The sequence below is a fragment of the Aptenodytes patagonicus genome, chromosome 13, assembly GCF_965638725.1.
Source record: "Aptenodytes patagonicus chromosome 13, bAptPat1.pri.cur, whole genome shotgun sequence".
Taxonomy (NCBI): domain Eukaryota; kingdom Metazoa; phylum Chordata; class Aves; order Sphenisciformes; family Spheniscidae; genus Aptenodytes; species Aptenodytes patagonicus.
The window spans coordinates 763,100-781,815 of NC_134961.1; the positions used below are offsets into that span (position 1 = coordinate 763,100).

At 45.2% G+C, this 18,716-nt stretch overlaps 1 protein-coding gene across 5 annotated transcripts in view; it reads right to left on the reverse strand.

Annotated features, from left to right (window-relative positions):
* Nucleotides 1–3,306: 3,306 nt before the first annotated feature.
* Nucleotides 3,307–18,716, reverse strand: part of CREBBP (CREB binding lysine acetyltransferase) — a 99,242-nt gene continuing 83,832 nt past the window's right edge. For all 5 annotated transcript variants that reach the window (XM_076350782.1, XM_076350781.1, XM_076350780.1 and 2 more), the window contains 8 exons: nucleotides 17,178–17,328; nucleotides 16,174–16,320; nucleotides 15,623–15,736; nucleotides 15,000–15,165; nucleotides 13,386–13,553; nucleotides 10,027–10,188; nucleotides 9,463–9,744; nucleotides 3,307–7,731 (listed from right to left, as the gene is read on the reverse strand). In XM_076350782.1, the coding sequence (XP_076206897.1) occupies nucleotides 5,569–7,731; nucleotides 9,463–9,744; nucleotides 10,027–10,188; nucleotides 13,386–13,553; nucleotides 15,000–15,165; nucleotides 15,623–15,736; nucleotides 16,174–16,320; nucleotides 17,178–17,328 (3,353 nt within the window). In that variant the 3' untranslated portion in view covers nucleotides 3,307–5,568. The remainder of the gene's footprint in view (nucleotides 7,732–9,462; nucleotides 9,745–10,026; nucleotides 10,189–13,385; nucleotides 13,554–14,999; nucleotides 15,166–15,622; nucleotides 15,737–16,173; nucleotides 16,321–17,177; nucleotides 17,329–18,716) is intronic.

The following is an 18,716-nucleotide window of genomic DNA, read 5'->3' on the forward strand; positions in this document are numbered from 1 at the left end:
ACACGTGACGCTCCCCCCCCCCCCCGCGGCGGGGCCTCCTCCGGCCCCCCCCCTCCGGTTGTCGTCCCCCCCCCCCGCCCGCGGCCCCGGCAGCCCGGCTGCAGCCCCCGGGCCCGACGGCAGAGCCCGAAGCCTCGCGCCGGGGCGCGCCCGTCGGCCCCGTCCTCGTGGCGCGGGGTGCAGCCCCGGCTCCTCCCGCAGCGCCGCACGCCAGCCCCGTGCCGCCGCCGCCGCCTTTTCCTGCCCGCGCGGTGGCTTCTCCTGCCTTTCCACGCTCCCCTTCCTGCAGACGGCGCCGGCGGCAGCCGCCATTTGGTGCCAGCTCACCCGCTGCCGCGCGCGCGGGGGGTCCCCGCGCGGGTTTCGCGCTGCGGGACGAGGCGCTCTGCCCGAGCTCCTCCGGGCAAACCGCCTCCCGCGGCGGCGGCGTGCGGCTCTGCCGCACCGGGTCCCTCCTCGCCGGGCTCAGCTCGGGTCGCCCCGCTCCAGCATGGGCAGAGCAGGCCCTGGCCCGTGGCGGGGGCCCTTTCTGCTGCGGGTTTTCGGGGCTCTCCTCCATCTTGCGACAGAGGTTGTACGTGACTGTGGACGCCAGGCCCAGGGCGCCCCTTCCCAACCTTTCCTAGCTGGGCGGTTAAAATCCCGTCCGTGGTTCTTCTGCCCCGAGGACTTGTTAGCGACGGGAAGCCAGACGCAGGTCACAAACCTGCCCGCCTGTCCCGGTGCACGCCCGTGAGGGTACCTCACAGTTGCCGGCCCGGCGTTTGCTGCAGGGAGCCCGTTTCACACAACAGGTCGTGGCAGGAGCTCGGCTATCGGAGCCGGCAGAGCTCGGCGCGCCATGTCTCTCCCCGTTCCCCACGGAGGGCGGCTGAGGGCCGAGGAAAGGCTGCGCCGGGCTGGGAGCAGCCCTTAGGAAGCCCCCGTGTGCCGCACCTTGGCCAGGCTCCCCTGCTCGACTGTGGGCAAATTGCTTAACATCTCCTTTTCCCGTTCCTCTGAAATTCCTCATCTCCTGGGGCTGCCGTGAGCGTAGATCACCGAGACCTAAAGGGCAGAGGTATCAGAGAAAGGCTTTGGACGGGGTGAGGGAGGAAATAAACCGCTCCGCTGAGAGCCAAATCTGTAACGTGCGTGAGAGCAGAGCCTGGCCTCAACGAACACCACAGCTAAAAATAAAAGATCGAGCAGGTCTCATTTCGGTGAGCGCTAACCACTTCCAGACAGAGGAGACGAGGGCCTTCAGGAGGGAACCGTGACCACCTAACAGAGCTTTGTGATTCCCAGGCTCAGGGGAGCTCGCTGGAAAAGCTACGCGTGCAATTGACTTGTGCTTGCAACTTGTCCTCGGGACTACGCCGATCCGCGTTGTTGCTTTGGAGGTTTGCATCTAAGAAACACTTGCACACAGTGGGGTTTGTGCGGTGCTGGATGTTACGGATTAGGTACAACAAAGCCAGCGTGAGTCTTTGCATCACTCCGGCACCCTTCCGCGGGCTGCATTTCCACCTGGAACCAACCCCAGCCCCTCCTCGAGATTCCCTGTGCTGCGGCCAAAACCAAAATGACTTCTGAGCCCGTTTCAAACGCTTCCCTCCTACTGCTGCGTTCATTGCTACCTCCGGCTGACCCCACGGCGCTCCTGAGCGTTGCTCTGCCATGACACCGTACCAGAGCTCTTGTACCTGCTGTGAAACGCCCGAGTCCTCCTCCTCCTCCTCCCTCACCTTGCGCTGCGTCACCCTCCTGCCTTGGGTCCGCTTTGACGGTTTAGCCATGAAGCGCATTCCCGCAGAGGAAGCTTGGGGACTGCAGGGGCTCTGGTACAGATCCTCCCCTCTGCTTCGGGCTCATTTCGATTATCCGGCGGTTGGCACCTACTGTCTTCAATCACTGCCCTGGCAGCACGCTGGGGGTGGCAGAGATCAGCCCGTTCCCCATTTTAAGTTCCCGGCCACGGAGAGGAAGCGCAGGGAAGGACACGGCGCCGCTGCGCAGCAACCTGCGTGCTCTGCCGTGCTCCCCCAGCTACCAGCTCCCTACAGCGGCTGCTAGATCTTCACTGCACTGAGAAAACCACAGGCTGTAATTCGCTTTGGAAGAAGGACCTGGTGCACACCCAGATCACCTTGTAAGCCATTAACCGCCTTCACTTACTGCTGTACGCTGCCACTGACCTGAAGGACCGTTACGCTGCTACAGCTGTGGACGTGTACCACTGCTGGCTTCATACAGAGTGACTGACGGGGTTGCTGTCCCCAGCGGGGTTACTCTTTGTTAAGTGCTGTACCCCCGGCAGGGGGGCTCCTCTTCCTCAGTCCACTGCTGCGGTCAGACCCTCACCCCTTCGCTCTAAAGCGTCCAGGTGGAAGACCAGAGCAGGGAGCGCTTACATACGTGCTGTGGGCAGATCTCTGGCCTGGTGGGACAGCGATGAGCGACCGAGGTGAACCTCAGCTGGAGTGTCTGCGGCAAGGAGAAACGCGCCGACAGCCTGCTGCGGTAGCAGCGTTGGGAAGAGTCAGGACAGCCAGCGGCAGAGAGCGGAGCGCCAAAGAAAAGAAGAGCAGAGAACCAAGTTGTTGCAGCTCCATGTTCAGATTTAAACAGTCTTCCCCTCCAGAATTCAGTAAGGGGAAGGTCTTAGCCACCCCCTCCGGTCATAAAGATCCTGCACCAACCTCCAGTGCGTTCTGGCCTTACAAGTTCTCGTGTTTCTAGGATGCTGTTCCTTATCACCAGTACCTCCCCCATCGAAACACAGACAAGGACCTGAACAAGCAGATGCCCGTCCAGCCTTCAGAGACGCTGAATTTCCTATCAACGAAGGAGACCGGGGCAAAGCCCCCATGACTGTAGGGGCCGTAGACCAAGCCCAGCCCCTCCTCGTGCTTGACTTCAGCTTTGCCCTTCCCTTCTCTCCCTGGTGAAATACCTGCTCTTATCTACAAGAATTGCTCCATCAAGCTGGGATTATCAGATCTAAATCTATCCCTTGCTCTGTGCCCTCAACATACTTCAGGTTGTACTTAAAAATATTCCAGCATTTGCTTCCCATCAGGTTTATTTTTCCCCCACTCTTCCCCAGGAGCGGGAACCCGAGCGAGCCGCAGCCCAAGAGCCACACCACCTCTCTGTGCTCCAAACAGGACTCGGCTTATCCAAATCCGGAAGCGGTGCCGACGTTTTCAGAACGGACGCTACTTAAAGGTATTAGCGAGACTGAGTGCAGTTATCTCAACCTTGGGTGTCAGGCTTCGCTGATCCTAGCGGGCACCAGCCAAGTGGAACCATCCTTCAATCCAAGCAGTTTTACCAGCTTTTATTAGAAACACCAGCACATTTCAAGTTTCCTCTTTTTGATCACAAATATAGTATTTTTCCTCTTTTTAAGTACACAGCATGAGACACAGCATCAGGGCTTTCCATCCTTTTTTTTTTTTTTTTTTTTTTTAAAACAGCAATTGCTTTTGGACAAGCTTTGGGTTAGTGTTCGCTGACCTCACCCCAGCCCCAAATTCTGACATCTTGAATTGCTGAAGACAGTTGCGTGGGCAGATGAATCCAATGGTGGTGAAAAAGATACAATAGTTAAAAGTTTGCAAGAAAAGTTTAAGCAGAGACCCTCTACAGTTAAAAAGAATGAAGTAGTGCCGCGGCGCGCTACTATTTTCACAGTACGGGGATAAAAGTTGAGATAAATCGTTTGCTCTTCTCCCCCCGTCCTCCCCCAACATCGTTCCGATAAAAAGGTTAAGGCTGGAGGAAGCGCTAACTGAATGTGAAAAGCCGAGCGTGCCCGGTGCTCCCCGCTGGAGCGGCGGCAGCTGCCGGGCAGGATACCTCGCTGGGTTTGCTGCAAATCCCATGCCAGTCGCACGTTAATCGAGAAGCCTCGAGGTCTGAGTGATGGCATTTTAGGCTAGTCGCGGTTTTAGCTCACACCTACGCTGGGAAAGTTTCCCCGGACTTTTTAACTCCACGAAAGTAATTGGCTGGGGGGAGGAGGGGCAAGTATCCCAGGAACATGAGGGCATGGTGACAGGATATTAAAGGGAACATGTACATGATTTGTTATTTTTTATTCCACAGAAAACCCTCAAATCTAGACTCAGAGTTAACAGCAGAAAAATAGTGTTAAAGTCAATAGGTTCATATTTTACTGTAGACTAAATAAATTAGCCTAGAATTAACTCAATACTCTCTATTTTCCTTTCATTGGTGATCCTTCCCTAAATTAATGCAGTTTTTAAAAAGCAACGGCTATTAATAATTTATTCCAGTTAACCCTTATGGATGAACACCTGCAAATATTCCATGTACGGGAACCATTCCCCTCTCCTCTCCCTCCCCGAAAAGGAAACAATCGCTAAAGGGTGTTGTAAAACAGACATGCTACCTACAATACGCCATGTATCGTGCCACTCCTATCGATGCCTCTGGCTGCTCTGTGTAATGAGTGAATATTCATAGCCATGTCTTACAAAGAACATGATCAAAAAATATATAAATAAATAAAAACCTTAAACATTCTTACATGGATTTTAAAGAACAGAATACATGTTAAAAACTTCAGTAATTTATATCAATTTTAAGCAATACTTTATATACAATGGAAAAAAGACATGCATAGTCCAAATACAATGTTGAAAACAGCATTTTCATAACAAAAAACCCAAACACTAAGTGTTAATACCATGTACATGAATTCAAGAAGGACCACCCTTTTTGTCTGTTGCACACAGTTTATTTAACAATATGATATTATAAGTAAGAAATGAGTTTGTTTTTTTTTTTTACCATTCTATACAGTGATTGAATCTTCTTGGATTTTCTTATTTATAGTAATTATAGCGCTTGCATGATTTACACTAGAATTGCTTTTCCTCATTTCAAGTTTCACACAGAAGAAAGAAAGAAAAGAATGCTTCTTCTCTATTCAAATCAGCACGGTCTAAGAGTGATCATCCCTATTTTCATCTAAAACCAGTTTTATCAGAGAAACAAAGCAACAATTTCTACATCTGCAAGACAAGGATTTTGGCGTTGGCCAATGTGTGGTTTTGTGTGCAAGAGTCAATTCCTATCTTTCCAGGGGTAATACTTCAAACGCCTGCAGAGTTCACTATAGAAAAAAAATCTTCCCGCAACGTGTCAAAGTTACCGGGATACATTATAATGTTGCATTATTTCAGGAAACAGTTTCTGAATATTATTTTTTCTTCTTTTAAACGCAAATGTTTAAAGTCTTGAAAATACAAATAAAAAATATGAATATAATGAACTTGTTTTCCCCCGTTAAAAAAAAGGTATGAGTCAACAGCAACAAAAAAATAAAAACCAAAAAAACCCACAAAAGAGACCAGATATTTTAACCGCCTGGCTTTAACAAAAAAATATATTCTTTGTATTGGTTTTTTTTTTTTTTTTTTAAACAGCAATTCGTTCTTCCATGTGTAGGAAGCAGCAGTTCCATCTAGGATTCAAAACAACCCAGATGTCTGAATTTTTCAGTACAAAATGTCCAAGAACACGAAAGGAAAAAAAAAAAGTGATGCTCCCATAATGCTACAAACCCTCCACAAATTTTTCTAATGTGTCCCCGGTGGTGTCACCAACCAGAGACAATTCGTTAGACAACGCACTCCTGTTCGGGGTGTTTAGTTGTGGAAGCATTGCACTCTGTTCTGGGTTGCCCAAGTGTCCCTGATCCATGGAGCTAGCCATAGTAACTGCGAGTCCTGGGTGGGGGGAACCAGTCTGGGGAGAGACGTGGTGAGGTGACGGTTGGGGCTGTATCCTGGGTGACGGGCTGGAATGTGGTGGCTGGGACTGGGGACGGGGAGACTGAACGGGTGCTGGGGACCGCACCTGGTTGCTGAGGGAGGTGGCGATCTGCTGGCCAGGGAGATGAGATGCCTGCGGTTGTCCTGAGAGCATGTGCTGCTGTGGGCTCATGGGGTTAGGCTGGCCGGGGGACCCTATCTGCTGTTTCATCTGCTGCTGTTGCAGGATCCGCTGCTGCAGTGCTTGCTGGATGTTGGGAGTGCCGTCTGCCCCCATGCCGGGCTGGCCCATCTGGTTCAGCTGTCCCATCTGAGCCATCTGTCCCATGGACCCCCCCTGTATCGATATATGCTGCTGCATCCGCTGCTGCTGCATGGCTTGAGGGTAACCTCCTGGTCCTTGAGGCTGCTGGAACTGGTTGTGTCCTGCCATCCCTCCTGCCATGCCAGCCCCTCCTTGCTGCTGCTGCTGTTGCTGCTGCAGTAATTGCCGCCTCAGTATTTCTCTGTACTGCGGACTCATGTTTGCCATGCTGGGGTTGTGGCCGGGGTTCATAATGTTTATCGCTTGTCCCTGGGGATTCATAGCTCCTATCCCTTGCTGCTGGGGAGGAACGCTCGGTCTCTGCACTCCCGCTTGCATCGCGTTCATGTTCTGCAATCCTGCTTGAGCATGCATGCCTGGCTGTTGCATGCCGGTCTGCGGCTGCTGCATCCCAGGCTGGGGCTGTATGCCTGCTTGCGGCTGCATCCCAGGCTGGTTAGCCACGTATTTGGCTGTTCTTTGCTTTATAAAAGCTGCCATAAGCTGAGGGTTGGATTTAAGGATATTAAGAACCTGCTGTTGCTGCTGCGGAGAACTGGGTGATTTCAAGGTCCTCAGTAAGTCCTGAAGTGCATTCGGGGGGATGCTCCGTGGCGGCTGCTGCACGCCCGGCATCCTTGGCCCAGCCACTGCTTGTGGCGTCGCCATTGGCATAACCGGTCTGGCCATTCCCGGCTGCATCGGTTGCTGCTGCGGCATTGGAGGTGACTGCCACTGTCCAGGCTGCATGTTGGACATCACTGGACCGCTTACAGGGTTGGGCCGGGGTACATTCATGCTGACTTGCTGCATCTGGTTCACTGAACCCACCGTCGGGTTTACTAGTCCTGGGCGACCAGGAGGCAAACCATTGTTAATGTTGTTGACCCTGTAGAGCTGCTGCTGCTGCTGGGCAGCTTCTCTCTCAATCTGCCGAGCCGCTTCCACTGCGGCCGGCGGAGGCTGAGCCGGAGGTGGAGGTGCAGAAACCGGGTTTGCAGGTTTTCCTGTTGAAACAGTAGTAGGGGGCTGAGTTCTCGACACACTGGGAAAGCCGGCCGGTGACATACTTACAGGGGAAGGCTGGGGCTGGGGAGCAGGCTGTGGTGTTTGCGGTGTACTTGGCTGCTGTGTAGGGGTACCAGGCGTTGCTGAGGTAGGAGAAGGCAAACTTTGCTGAGGCACGTTTCGGGTGTTCATGGTAGCCATCCTTCTGCGCATGAGCTGAGCCTGCTGCAGGCGATGCTGGATCTGCTGCTGTCGAAGTTTGTGTTTGATATTGAGACAGAATGGCACAGGGCATTTGTTCTCTTGGCAGTGTTTGGCATGGTAGCAGCAAAGAGCTATGAGCTGTTTGCACACTGGACAGCCACCGTTGGTCTTGCGCTTGCAGCCCTTGGTGTGCTGGACAACCCGTTTCATCTTCTGGCAGGATGGCAATGAGCAGTTTGCATTGCGGCACTGACAGGCATGGACAAGGGACTGAATGCAGCGCTGGATGCTCAGTCGTCGCGACTCCTGGGGGCTCTTTGACTGTTGCTCTCCTTGGCTGTTGCTCTCATCATCCAGACCCAGGCCCCACTTAACCATCTTGTGGTCATGGCTCTTAGTGTTGTAGCAGTTAATGCAGAGATCGTAGTCCTGAAAGCAACAAAAACCCAGAGTTCAGTTGTCTACAGAGCACTAACTATACCAGCAAAAGAGCAGAACAGTAAGAGCGGTGCTAGGTGAGCAACGTGAGCCTGGTGTGGAAGCACACTTTGGGTTTCAGCGGGTACAAACACACAGCAGAACAAAAGCAGGACAACAGCCATGCGCTGTGAACAACTGCCCGTTTCGATTTACACTTGCTACACCGAGGTAGAGAAGCGGCTGCGTAGCCTACGGAGTCACGACGACAGTGGGAGTGGACCTTTGGGGCAGGGAGTGCTGGGCAGCTGAGGGCAGAGGCCACGTCAGCTGCCTCAGCAAAGCGAGTGTGCAATCACAAGCCTTGGCTACGGTGGGTAACAACGCCAATAGGGGCTGTAATTGTGTCTTCATTTTATTACATGAAAAAGTCTTGGCAGGATTTTGGTTTTTTTGTTTTGTTTTTCCCTTTTGATGACAGGAACTGTTTACTTTTCTGTGATGTCTACTGGGGTACCTACATAAGGAGGGCCAAAACCTCCAACTAGTCAGACAAACCTACTGTCACTGCCTAAAAAATACGGTTTGGCTCTCCATTTAGCTATTCTTAGTGTAATTACTGACTAATAATTACTACCCTGAAATTTCTTTTTTTTAAATCTCTAAAACGACTCTCAAATCAAGTGCAAGTTTCATGCTAAGACAGACACTGATCTGAAAACCTGCTCAAACACCTACATTTTCACTGCCCTGTCCTTTTTTTTCCGAAGGAAGGGCGCTCCCTGATACAGAAGTACCCAGAAGAAACCTAAAGGCCATACCTCCTTCCACCACTTAATTCCCCTAGTGTGTATGATCCATTTCCTGCAGTCTTGCCTCAAGAAGCCCTGTTCAATGTTTTCCTCAGAGGGATTAATTAAGACTCTTCCACCACAAACCTGGCAATAACTTGCAGTGTAAAAACTAGGCTGCACTTACTCAAAAATTTTTTTTGTTCAGCTACAGCCAGAGGTCATCACAAGCCCTGTAGAGGCTACCTTCTCCTCAAGTCCACCCGTGTAACTCCATGCATAATTGCTCTCTAACATAGTTCAGTGGAAGTGATCTATGCTGTAAAAGGACTAGTCATTAAAAGCATTGAGCCAGGTTAGGAAGCAATTATTTGGGCTGATCTGAAGGGCAGGCAACCTCGAACACTGGGCTGAAGAGATAATGATGAAGAGCTGCGGCAGGCTCCCCACCCAGCTTGGCAGCAGCCTGGACACACGCCCGGCTGCGCTCCTCGCAACACGAAGTACCATGTACAAAGCGGAACGAAAACTACCTTGCAGGAAGGTACGCTAATGTCTCTTGTAGACATCCATTTAATGTGGATGAGCTAGTGCCCTGCAGATTCGGACTAGTCTGACACGGTCAAACCCTACCACCCAGTCCTAAAGTTCTTTAAAATTAAGTTAAAGACTTGTCTATGCAGAGGAGCCATAGCAGAATAAATGACGCAGCAATAGCCGTTCCTGAGTACTGGCGTTCTCCATGTCAAGAAACTAAAGGCACTTGTTCTAGAAGAAGAGGTACCCCACTATGGTAGTCACCTTCCCTTAAGGCGTAGCAGCCCTTTTATCAGGATAGGCTTAATTTGGAGGAACTTTGGGCAATACCCCCCCCCCCCCCCCCCAAAAAAAAAAAATCAAGCTTTGGCTGTAGGGCAAAAGAGAGCAGAAGTCTCTGGTGATATACACCTACCTCACAGACAGTGCAATGCCACCTTGTTTCCACATGATGTTTGCACTCATTGCACGTATAGACAAAGCGATCCTGCCCTTGAGTATGTAGTTCTACCAGCATGCAGAGCGTGGACCACTTGGATCGGCGTAGTGAGGAGAACTCCCAGTGCTTATCTCTGGCTAAGGTGAGGAAGGCATCTCGCCCATCCATCAAATCACAGCTAAGTAATGGATCAGGGTCCACAATGGGAGGCAGAGTGTTAATTACAGGCCCAGCATGTAAATGAATCACAAAAAAGACCTGCAGATAAATGGGGGTGGGGGTGGGGTGGAGAAATAAAAATTGATGAGGTTAGATAATCTTGCAGGAAAAAGCTCATGTTCTGTTGCAGTAATGGTGTGCTACAAATGTTATTTAATTAACTTAGTTTAGGCTAATCTCTTCCAATATTTTGTTACACAACAGAAAAAGTTCTAGCGCAATCACAAGGTTTACTCCTCCCGATTTTTCAGTTCTGACTATCATCATGCCTGGATTTACAGGAATAAAATCTTCTCTTTACGCAGCGAATTTTGACAGTACCTCTTTATGCTTCTCCATAGTGGCATACAGCTTCTGAGACAGATCATTGGACACATTTGGCATGCTGGGTTTCTTCTTGTTAGCTCTGCTGATGCTACTCTTATTCTTGTTGGTTTTTTTGTTGTTCTTTTTCTTGGCGTTTTTGCTGTCGCCCTGGCTTCCCTGCAATAAATGCATAGGAAAGATGTTACACTTTATAGAGCTCTCTCCCATTCACTGCAGCTGAAAGTGAAACACTTCTGCTGTCAATAATAGAACTTTGTTCCAATGCCTGCAAATCAGCCATACTGTGTTAAATATATCCTATCTTCCAGGAAAAATCAAAAGCCAAACTGGCAGGCAAACCAATTCAAACGCTGTTTAAAAATAGATTTTTAAAGTATGCACATACATTAAATAATTCGTATCTTACACTTAATTTTTTGCCTTCTCAAACACTGTACCTCAGCTTCCACTACTTGCTTTACAAGATCTTACAGATATTCGATGATAAAATGAGTTACAAATAAAATGGACTTAAAAAAATTCCAGAAGTGCAGTCTTTTGCTTTGTTGTGCATTCGGGGTTTTCACACACTTGCTTGAGCTTTGAACTAATTTTTTTGTTTGTTTTTATTGAACAAATTTAGGGCTAGTACACAAATAAGAACATGCAGGATTTGAAACTAGCAAAATACATTATTCTCAATCCTGAAGACTTACTGCTGCATATGCAACTCCAAAAAAATCCCCAAAACTTTCACTTGTGTCTAAGTTACAACAACAGACTACAGTGACCATATACTGAATACTAGATGTAAGTAAAGAGAGTAGAAAATAGCAGATGATGCTATTTAGATGACCTGTGAAAACAAAAATAACTTTTAGACTTCTCAAGTCCTTGAAAAATAAAACTCCAAGCCCTCAGCAGGGAGCTTGCCACTCAGTAAAAATCTCCTAACTGCTAGAATGTTGGTTATCATAATATTAAAAATAAGCTACTGAAATACTCTGATGTATATATACACACACACAAGAAAGTTTCATGAACACTATCTACAAGCAAACACAGGGTTTATCTACAAGCATATTTATTCAAAGAAAAAAATATTCCAACTGAAGCAAGCAATTCTATATATAGACTGTTGCCATCCTTCCGTTCCATTAATTAGGCTTAGGCAGAAATTCCCTGTCCAATCTTGGGTTTTCTGCAACTAATTTTATTGACTTTTTGACCAAACCTGTTTGGAAATTGAAATTATACTATTTTATGGGAAACCAGACAGAGCCCTAAGTGATGTGGAGGTATTCAGAAATGAGCTATTGTATGTTCCCATCTTGACTTCTTTTCCCCAAAATTTTCTACCCCCCGCTGGAATTAGGGCACGCCCTCCTTTGCCCATGCCTTCCAGAGCATCAATGTAGATTTTAAAATTTAAACACCAAAAGGAAGAATACATTGAAACTTAGCTGACAGTACAATTCTAAGTTTTCTTTCTACTCCACCTTTAACAAGTTTATATTTGGTCAATTGTACAAAGCTATTCCAACATGTTTTAAGAAGCTGTAAGATTGTTTTTGTACTACTTCATTTTGATAGCATTTAACACAGTCAGCCAGGTTTGCCAGAGATGCCAACGGCACGGTTACTCAGTGAGCCTTGTCCCTTCAGAACCTTTTTCAAGAACTTCTGAACACTTACCACCTCTTTAGACTCTCTTTAACCGATAATCCCAGCACACGTTGACTTTTAAGAAGCTCTCTCTCCACATACACAAAGTTTAGGACTAAGAATTTAAGAAAAGATAGACACATTCCGTACCATCTCAATACAAGGCAAATTGCAAAGATTCATCAAGTGCTTCTACACGTGGAGATCCCCATTGCTGGGCACAGCTTCCTCCATAAAGTGACACAAATTTAGGTGACTGCACTGGAGAAGTTCTCATGCTTTTAATTTCGCTCCTTTTCCTGAGCCAAGTGGCAAAGACCACACTGTTACATTTTTTGTTGCATTCTTGGATGACACCTTCAGCAACTTGGATGCAGATTTTGTTCCCTCGCTACCCCAAGCAACATCAAGGGCATTAAGTGGGAACATAGGGATGTTAACAGCCAAGGCTGCATCTTCTCACTTTAGGCAGACAGCTTGTACCGACTTTCACAGTTAGCTGTTCTGGGCTTTTTAAAACACCTTTTCTCCCCTCTTAGATGTAGAGGTTTACGCTGGCGTTTTCACTGGAAGGGCATGCTATGATTTATTGAAAGTGATACTGTTAGCAGAAGAGGACTGCAACTTAAACTCCAAGCCTTGTCTTTCTGTTACTTTTATACTGCTGTTTGTTGAAATATTTCAATATTAGAAGTTACATTCAGAAGGAACAAGGTGAAAACTATTAACTTTATGGTTCCATAAAAAAACATAGCAACAAACTACATTAGCTTTGAAGGAGCTGCTAAGGTTTAATAGAAGGGATTTTCTGACCTAATGAAATTGATGGATGAAGGTCTATCACTCCACATCAATCACATGTAATACACACTGTATGCAAATTGTCACGGCATCTAAGCTGAATGCAGTCCCTCCCCAGTTAAAAGTTTTTGGTTCCACCTCAATCTGCTAGACTTCAGACTTTCCTATTTTCAAAACACCTTGCTGCAAATCACAAGTAAAAGGGACAGTATAAAAGTGCTAAGACCATTTGGATACAGATACAATCAAGACAGAAATAAAAATGAATAATAAATTCTGGCCATGACCCTGAGAAAGTTGGGGTTTTGTTTTTGTTTTTTTGTGAGGGTTTTGGGGTTTTTGTTAGTTTTTTGGTTTGGTTTTTTTTAATATACAAAGAGAGAATGCTGGTGAAGGAACACCACCATCAGGATCAATGTTTCACACCAATGCAAAGCTTGCAATAAATACTTTTAAATTTCAGCCCTGTACTGTTGCAAACGACTACAAGTACCTTTGCTTAAATAAAGGCAAAATTTAATTCAGCTTTGAAAAATACAGCATCTTTCAAAATACAAATACTGAAGGTGATTTGCAAAGGTGTGAACCAGAAGCTCAGCCAAATGACTGCAAGCAAATGTAGCAGTCATGATGCAATCCAAAAGTAGCTTAACACATTTCTCTGAGAACAGAGATGCTGAACTGACATAACTGACTTCTGATTCTGTTAAAAAAAGGATAACAAATATACTGATGGCTTGTTATTTCAAGAAGAAAACCAGAAGTGCAGTTAAAGGGAACCCTGATTTAATGTCTGATGTGAATGACCTTCTTTTCTAGTTTTCTGGATGTGAACTCTCTAATTTGTTAAAGCATTAATTGTCAGCTTTGTGAGCCAGAAGTAAATATAGCATATAAAGTTAACTCACCTCTGTTGTTTCACTAGCTGCAGTGCTTTCTTCCTTTTTCCTTTCCTCCTCCTCCTGCTCCAACTCCTTAATGCTTTCTTCCAGCACATTGGGCCAGAAATCACCTTCAAAGTAAGGCAGCTCCTTGGCACTTGTCAGCCTGTCCTCAGTTGCTTGTTTGAAGATGTCCTGTTGAGCGTATCACACAATACCAAGAATAAATAAATGAAGACCACTCAGGATAGAGAGGAGAACCAGAGACGTGATCCAGTGCTACACCGAACAGCTGTGCCTCACTTACAGCCCATGGCCCACTCCTGGCAGGCCTCCTTTTCTGGGCGCAGCTCAAAGAACTGGCCTGGCAATATTGATAACAGCCCACTCCCTGTTTCATCTTAGAAAGACAGCTGCCAAGGCTCTCCTGAACCTCCATCATGCAACCAGTTCATGCTCCTGACATGATGGGAGAGAGTAAGATACCCCTGGAAAACACAAACCTCTCCCTGGTAACTACACCGATTAAAAATGAAGCCTACACCACTTAGCTTTTCCTGCACTGCTCCTGGACAAGAGCAGGAACTGTTTAGTGACAGCAAGCGTGTCTCATCCAGCCCTTTCCCGTACAAATTTGAAAGCGTGTAAGCACTTCAATGCATGTCTGGGCTGTGCATCACATGTGCAATAAGCCTGGTAACTCCAGGAAGAATCGCAGAATGCACCGGCCAACTATTACACACAGGAATATTAAAGTCTGGTTGTGGTAGGGGGGCTGTGCGCAGCCCGTGTCCTTCGCTGACCGCCGGCTGAAGCTCTGTGGACCACCCGGCCAGAAAGACACAGGACCACTGAGAGCAACAGGCATTCTGAAAAGGAACAGGTACTTCATACAGTTGTTCTGGAGGTGTTTTTTTTTAAGTGCATTGCGTTTAACAAGCACATACAAGACTAGCCAATTTTCTTCTTCGGATTCATGTCAAGACCACCTCATTAGGAGACACACAGATTTTCTAGCTCTTTGCTACGCTGGATCAGATGACAAGGCTTGCTATACACTGTTCTATTCCACACATTTAGTAACTGTCACTTGCAATCAAAACATCAATTTTTTCCAGCACTATCACTACCATTAAGAAATTCTTGTAAATTTTAGCATGTAAGGAGTGGCAAATGCTATCTTTGGCATCTTTAACTTATTTCCTTGGGTACATGTGTGATATGCTCCAACTACAAAAATCATCCTTTTTCTCTTCAAGTGAAGAAGCCATTTTATACACTTTTTTTTTTTTATTTCACACTAGTGGGGTCTGGTATTTCACCTGACCCTCCAGGATCACCAGAAGCAAACAACTTCTATAAACCTTAACAAACCACATACTTCCTTGCCTAGAAGATTGCAGTGAAAGACAAGTATGCGAAGGCAGGCTCTTGCACACTTCTCTTAATGCGGAAACCAAACCTAAGGAATTTTCAGTCTGAAAGGCAGAACCTCCGGAAGATCTAAGTAAATGAAGACACTAGCTGAGAATAAAAACCCTTGTCCAACGCTACCACAGTTTTATGTGTTATGAAACAGTATTAGCTACCTTCAAATGAAAAGCCCAGAAAAATTAATTCAGGAAGTAAACAGTAGCAAACCTTGTAGTCATGAATGATTCTCTCAGCAAATGCCTTATCCAGCATCTTCTTATACCACTCTTGCAAACGTTTGGGTTTGGGTATTTTCTGATCAGGCGGATGGCAGTGAAAAATATAGTCATCTCCTTCACTTGGGGGACAGGCCCAGATGTGTCCTGTCACATACCTGGTGTTTCACACACAAGAAAAAAAAAATCTTAACCATTTTGACTACCATCTTAAAATTAACTCAGACAAACTGAGATATAAATTCAGACCTCTGGCTTTTTTTTTTTCCCCCTTATTCTTTTCTTTTTTCTTTGTAATAAAGATGCTGAGGCAATAACCTCTATTTGCACAAGATATGAGAAAAGGTCTGGGATATAATAACGAAGCTTAAACATCAAGTGACCCTCTGATAAAAAGAATGATATGCTGTCAGTTTAAGAATCCTAACAACAGAAAAGCCACCTTAGTGATAAAATCCAAATTTCTCTCTCCACTACGGAAGAGGCATGCGTTCCACATATCTCGGAGAGGGCAGAAGGAAAGAGACACTATCCCAAGCAAAAAGCTACTTGGCATCCTGGATAAAAAAAAATGCTAAGAAAAAAGATTTCTTTCCTTACAAAGGTCTCACTTACCCAAGTTTCTTCACGTACTCCAAATATCCAATGAGGATTTCATGATAAACTGCAGTTCGGAGACAACGGGGGCGGAAGAAATGAATACTATCTAGATACGATATGTACACACGCCTATAGTAATGAGAGAAGAATGACAGAAAATCATGTTTGGCTGAATGTCTGTTTTGTCTACTGAGAACTGACTTTTATACTAGATACATATGCAGCCATACTGAATAAAGAAAAATTAATGATGACATTATTTTAATGCATATTTAAGCATCTTAACATGGTATAAACGGTTCTCAAAAGCAAAAGATAGGTACCATTTTTTTTAGACAGCAAGAATATATATAGAGAGGCAAAATTAAATACAGAATACAAAAACCTAACATTTTTGTTGTGATATTTGTTTTCCCCTTCAAAGTCATCTGCAGTCATACAGTAGGACTTATTTGTGCCGCAGAATTGAAACATATCTCCCAATCTTCTGTATTTGAGAGTAATTGTCCAGTGAATGTAGCAAGATGTTCCCTGTGCATGCACCACCGGTACAGAAATGAGAGTACCTTGTATTTGGAGGGGGGCAATCCGAGCCATACTCCTGTACGTGCATGCCAAAGAAGCACACATCTACTCCGTCTATCTCCTCAAACGCAAACAGAGCTTTGGTACGGTAAGGGAAAGATTCTGACATCTCACCAGAATCCACAAATCTGAAGGAAAGGGTGGTAGGAAGGAACAGGGGGGAAAAAACAAAACAAAACAAAACACAAAAAGCCAATTATTAAACCAGTGTCCTACTAGAATGAGGAAATTCTTTTTAACCTTATTTTTAACTCATTAGAAACATTTATGCAGAAGTTAAACAGGGTCAGATCAGAGCTGTATTAAAACAGGGAGTCCTGTCAATGCAACGTCTGTTACTATAAAACTCATGGAAAGACAGTTTCCATATAGTTAACATACGACTGAACAGGCAAGCATTGAGTACAAGAGCATCCTCAGAAACCGCAAGCCTTGAAATATGTTGCAGAGTGGAAAACCTGATACATTACGAGGAAGTGCTGTCATGTAAACACTGTCTTTATGAATTAAAACCAAAATATTTCATAGAATAAACCTTTTAAGCTTTTCATTTATGATGAAGCAAATTAAAAGTAACTTCTGAAAGCTAAAGTATTTATAAAAACACAACAAAATGAAGGAACAGCAAGGAACAGAATCTCAGCAACTGTTCCAAACTAAACTATGAATTCTGTAATGCTAACCAAAATGTGGTCAGACTCTCTCTCAAGATTTAGTAATACAAAATCATAGTATTATAACCAAAACCAGGATGTCCCCGCTACCCCCCCCTGCAAACAGTCAAAATACAATTGCCACCCTCCTCTGAGTTCATTTACTGCACACTGCTTTTTTTACCTTTCATAATCTTTCTCATGCCTAAGTTTCAAAAATGCGCAAAGGGATTAAGGTGCAAATTGGCACAGTTTTGCAACATTTATGCAGGGAGACTTCAAAATAAAAAAAAATAATCAAGAACGCATTTATTGTAATTAATAGAACTAACCTGGATTTCATTCCTGGTTTAACTTCTACCGTCTTATCTGAACTTGCTACTACTCTGACAAAGACCTCTCCAGCTTCAGGATGATTCTGTCGCCGCAAAAATTTGTTTACTCTATCTTCCAAATGGTTTCCTAAGCGCGTAGTCTGTAGCCCTAGAAATGAAGGGGGAGAACATGACAACGGAAACGTTAATACTGGAGAAACCACTGTTAAGTTCAGGGTGTTACCATGCTGGTAAGGTCTTTCAGCTTGCTTCTCTGTATAGAAGTCGGCTTTTTTCCCTTTGTTTCACCTCCGTATGAAAATTTGATGTTTTCATTTATGCAGCCAAATTAAAACGCAAAACCATCCAGGTTTTTACCCAAGCTTTAAGTGTTCGTACCCTAACATGGAAGCTAAAACCACTATAGTGGGAAAATTACTTAGTAGGTGAACTAACAAAGGCGGCTTTACGTAGCATTTTTAAATTTGCAGGCTTATTTTATGAACACTGCAAATGTTTTCTCCTAACAAAAACACTAATCTGGCTGTTTGACAGAGATTACATCACTTTATAGATCTGGCTCGATGCCACACCTTTTCAAGCAAAGCAAAGCAAATGAACAGAAATGAAAAGCCTTTTGACTTCAATGGAGATTTCATTGCTTTTTCTTTTCTTTTCTTTTCAAGAGAGCTTTTAGATTGAACAGTTACAGTAATCTGCACATAAAGCTTAAATAGTTATTGCACAGCGATAGAGGTCTGGAAAAGTTCACGTCCACATATTGTCCAGATCCCCTCTCTCGGTCTTTATGTTCACAATTAGCTTTTGTGGGGATAGCTGTTTTTGAGTATTACAGGATGTGATGGTTTTCATATAAAGCCACAGCAAATTACAGAAATTAAGATGAAGGTTTTGGTTTAAATTAAGAAAACAGAAGTAGCACACTGTTTTCACTTGAGGATTTATGACTATTTCTCTTATCCTACTGTACTTATTTTACCAACTTATATTTCTACTTCATTTTTATGGTCAATCTGCTATCTTTTCCAAAGTCATGGTGCAATCTACAGATGTTCGTTTTACTAAAATGCATTTACTTTTCAGCTTTCCATTGCTTCATTTTTCAGTTATTTGGCTACTGACACAAGGCTGTTGGTTCTTCTTCCTTACTACTGAGCTTGCATACAGAACGCTGCAGTGAAATATCTACGCTAAAAATTATTTTAGGCTCCAATACTGAGGGAAAAAAAGCCACATATAATCAAAGGAAGATCTCACTTTCTAAGGGATTTATATACTTAACATATTTCACAATCAGTTTTTAGAAATTGCCAAACGTGGCAATCTTGTTTTACATCTTGTAGTCTGTCCCCTTGTCCAGTGAGATTCTGTGGTTATAACCAGCAGAACACAGTCTAAATATCATTTACCCGGGAGCCAATAATTAAATTTAAAGGCAGGTTAAAGTAAAAATACACTATGCCCTTTACCAATTCCAATACACCAGCCTTTTCCAGCGTTTCCCCGCCCAATACAATATATTGGGCTTTCCATATA